The 4,088-nt window shown below is 47.4% G+C and overlaps 2 protein-coding genes across 2 annotated transcripts in view; one reads left to right on the top strand and one right to left on the bottom strand.

Moving 5' to 3' along the window:
- FBXO46 (F-box protein 46) overlaps positions 1-4,088 on the bottom strand; it is a 23,883-nt gene that overhangs the window by 13,556 nt on the left and 6,239 nt on the right. The window lies entirely within an intron of this gene.
- Positions 2,240-4,088, top strand: part of BHMG1 (basic helix-loop-helix and HMG box domain containing 1) — a 67,893-nt gene continuing 66,044 nt past the window's right edge. Inside the window, exon 1 of the mRNA XM_011963153.1 lies at positions 2,240-2,346. Within this exon, the coding sequence (XP_011818543.1) occupies positions 2,240-2,346 (107 nt within the window). The remainder of the gene's footprint in view (positions 2,347-4,088) is intronic.

Genomic DNA, 4,088 nt, shown 5'->3' with positions numbered 1-4,088 from the left:
AAAAAAAAAAAAAAGACTTTGAAAATCACTAACTGAGCCAAAGACTACTTCCCTCTTTATTTCCCATTCTGAAATTAAAGTGATCCTAAAGAGTCACAGGCAAAAATAAAAATTAGCTAGGCGTGGTGGCTCATGCTATAGTCCCTGCTACTCAGGGGGCTGAGGTGGAAGGATTGCTTGAGCCTGGGAGGCAGAGGTTGCAATGAGTGCAGAGACTGTGACGCTGCACTCTGGCCTGGGCGAAAGAACGAGACCCAGTCTCAAAAAATAAACAAACAAAAAACTTAATTGGAAAAGGAGACAACAAATACATAGTAAGCATCATGGTGGCCAGCGTTATGAGGAAACAAATATAGCAAAAGAGGAGGGTCAGGGCTGGGCACAGTGGTTCATTCCTATAATCCCAGTACTTTAGGATGCTCAGGCAGGTGGACCACTTGAGGTCAGGAGTTTGAGACTAGCCCAACCAACATGGCAAAACTCCATCTCTACTAAAAATACAAAATTAGCTGGGCGTGGTGGCACATGCCTGTAATCCCAGGTACTTGGGAGGCTGAGGCAGGAGAATCATCTCTTGAACCTGGGAGATGGAGGTTGCAGTGAGCCGAGATCACGCCGCTGCACTCCAGCCTAGGCAACAAGAGCAAAACTCCGTCTCAAAAACAAAACAACAAACAAACAAAAAAATTAGCCAGGCGTGGTGGCGCATGCCTGTAATCCCAGCTACTTGGGAGGCTGAGTCAGAAGAATTGCTTGAACCCAGGAGGCAGAAGTTGCAGTGAGCTAAGGTCGTGCCATTGCACTCCACCCAGGGCAACAGAGGAGGAGACTCCGTCTCAAAAAAAAAAAAAAAAAAAAAAAAAGGGTCAGGAGAATTTGGAAGGGTGAGGTTATGATTCTAAATCAAGGGGGCTAGGCATGGTGGCACATGCCTGTAATCGCAGCACTTTGGTAGGCTGAGGAGGATGGATCACTTGAGCCCAGGAGTTCGAGACCAGCCTGGGCAACATGGCAAGAACTCATCTCTATCTTTAAAAAAACAAAATTTTTTTAAGCTGGGCACAGTGGCTCAGGCCTGCAATCTTAGCACTTTGGGAGGCGAAGGCAGGAAGACTGCTTGAGCTTAGGAGTTGGAGACCAGCCTGAGCAACATAGTGAGAGTCTAACTGTACTAAAACGTCAAAAACAAACAAACAAACAAAAAGTACTAGCTGGTTGAGGTGGCACATGCCTGTAATCCCAGCTACTTAGGGGGCTGAGGCAGGAGGATTGCTTGAGCCCGGGGGGTTGAGGCTGCAGTGAGCCCTGATGGTACCACTGTACTCCAGCCTGGGAGAAAGAGTGAGACTCTGTCTCAATAAATAAATAAATAAATAATAAATCAAGGGGTCAGGGATGGCACCACCAAGCAGGTGCCACAAGCCAAACCTTTTAGAAAACTTGTGCTTTTACGGCCGGGCGCGGTGGCTCACACCTGTAATCCCAGCACTTTGGGAGGCCGAGGCGGGCGGATCACGAGGTCCGGAGATCAAGACCATCTTGGCTAACGTGGTGAAACCCCGTCTCTACTAAAAATACAAAAAATTAGCCGGGCATGGTGGCAGGCGCCTATAGTCTCAGCTACTCACAAGGCTGAGGTAGGAGAATGGCATGAACCCAGGAGGTGGAGCATGCAGTGAGCCGAGATTGCACCACTGCACTCCAGCCTGGGCAACAGAGCGAGACTCCGTCTCAAAAAAAAAAAAAAAAGAAGAAAAAAGAAAACTTGTGCTTTTAGGAGTAAGACAGCTTTACCATAGCAGTTAGAAATACATCATTAAACGTGGTAAAAAATACAATTTTCTTCTTCATTTCCTAGTATATGTCACAGGTTTTGAAATAAAGATGGTAAAAATACCATTTTGTATGAGTAAGCTTCAGACAAGCACAGGCTGAAAACAAATTTAAGATTTTAAGAAAAGGCAAAACAACTTGGAAAGCAGACAAATGCTGTAAGACAAATAAATGAAGGCAATGGAAAACAAAAAAGTGTCAGATCACCCCAGGGTGGCAGGAGGTGACACACAGGATTGGGGACAAGTGAGGGACTGGAAACTTTTTCCCAAACCAATAGGTTTGCGGATAATTCAATGAGGGCTGGAGACAGAATGTTAAAAAATCCATGAAAGCAGTGACGAGCAGGCAAAGCTGGCATAAGGGACTGAAAATGAACCAGGAATAGAGAAACTCAAACTTGAAAATGAGCCCAAATGCCCGCATACCTGCAGAACTTCCCTACCATTATGACAACAGCAAGTTCCCCAATGGCAGGGTCGAGTCTGCACCCAATACAGACGGTGGCACATGGTAAGTGCTCTATTAACACTTGTGGGCTGGGCTCTGTGGCTCATGCCTGTAATCCCAGCACTTTGGGAGGCCAAGGTGGAAGGATCACTTGAGTCCAGGAGTTATTGTCCAGGAGACCAGCCTGGGCAATACAGCAAGACCCTGTCTCTACAAAAAAATTTTTTTTTTTTTTTTAGTTTTCTTTGAGACGGAAACCTGTTTGTCACCCAGGCTGGACTGCAGTGGTGCGATCTCAGCTCACCGCAACCTCCACCTCCCGGGTTGAAGCTATTCTTGTGCCTCAGCCTCCCGAGTAGCTGGGACTACGAGCGCACGCCACCACGCCTGGCTAATTTTTGTATTTTTAGTAGAGATGGGGTTTCACCATGTTGGCCAGGATGGTCTCATGCTCCTGACCCCAAGAAATCTGCCCACGTCAGCCTCCCAAAGTGCTGGGATTATAGGAATGAGGCCACTGTGCACCACCAACAAAATTTTGTTTTTGTTTTTGTTTTTGAGACGGACTCTCGCTCTGTCGCCCAAGATGGAGTGCAGTGGTGTGATCTCGGCTCACTGTAAACTCTGCTTCCTGGGTTCACGCCATTCTCCTGGGTTCACGCCATTCTGTCTCAGCCTCCCGAGTAGCTGGGACTACGGGCGCCTGCCACCATGCTCGGCTAATTTTTGTATTTTTAGTAGAGATGGGGTTTCATTGTGTTAGCCAGGATGGTCTTGATCTCCTGACCTCGTGATCCACCCGCCTCGGCCTCCCAAAGTGCTGGTATTACAGGTGTGAGCCACCGCGCCCAGCCAAAAAAATTTTTTTTTAATTAGCTGGGCATGGTGGCAAGCACCTGCAGTCCCAGCTACTCTGGAGGCTGAGGCAGGAGGATCACTTGAGGCCAGGAGGTTGAGGCTGCAGTAAGCTGTCATTGCACCACTGTACTCCAGCCTGGGCGACAGAGACAGGCTCTGTCTCTAAATAAATAAATAGGTTGGGCTCGGTGGCTCAACCCGATAATTCTAGCACTTTGGAAGGCTGCAGCGGGTGGATCACTTGAGCTCAGGAGATTGAGACCAGCCTTGGCAGGACGTATTTTTTATCTCTACAAAAATTACAAAAATTAGCCAGGTGTGGTGGCATGCCCCTGTAGTGCCAGCTATTTTGGAGGCTGAGGTGAGAGGATGACTTAAGCCCAGGAGGTGGAAGTCACAGTGCGCCAAGATAGTGCCACTGCATTCCAGCCCAGTCAACAGAGCCAGACCCTGTCTCAAAAAATAAATGAACAAATAAATACATAACTAAAACACTTGTGGGCCAGGTGCGGTGGCTCACGCCTGTAATCCCAGCAGTTTGGGCAGGTTGACAGTTTGAGTCTCGTTGTTCAGGACCAGCCTAGGCAACATGGCAAAACCCTGTCTCTACAAAAAATTTTAAAAAACTTAACTGGGCATGGTGGTGCACGCCGGCAGTCCCAGCTACCTGGAAGGCTGAGGTGGGAGGAAGGCTTGAGCCCGGGAGGTAGAGGTTGCAGTGAGTCGAGATTGTACCACTGTACTCCAGCCTGGGCAACAGAGCCAGACTTTGTCTCAAAAAATTAAATAAAAATAAATAAATAAACACACGGACTACCTAAGGAATGAACCCCCATTTTCCAGATTCAAAGCTGGGCACTCTGACTCCAAAGTCCATTTTTCTCTTTGTTTTCTTTTTCTTTTGTTGTTGCTTTGATTTTTTTTTTTTTTTCTGTAAAATGTCCACG

This window comes from Colobus angolensis, unplaced genomic scaffold, assembly GCF_000951035.1.
Source record: "Colobus angolensis palliatus isolate OR3802 unplaced genomic scaffold, Cang.pa_1.0 Scaffold60, whole genome shotgun sequence".
In the NCBI taxonomy this organism is placed as follows: Eukaryota; Metazoa; Chordata; class Mammalia; order Primates; family Cercopithecidae; genus Colobus; species Colobus angolensis.
Note: the sequence above shows the minus strand (reverse complement) of the source record. Positions and strands in the feature narration are given on the sequence as shown.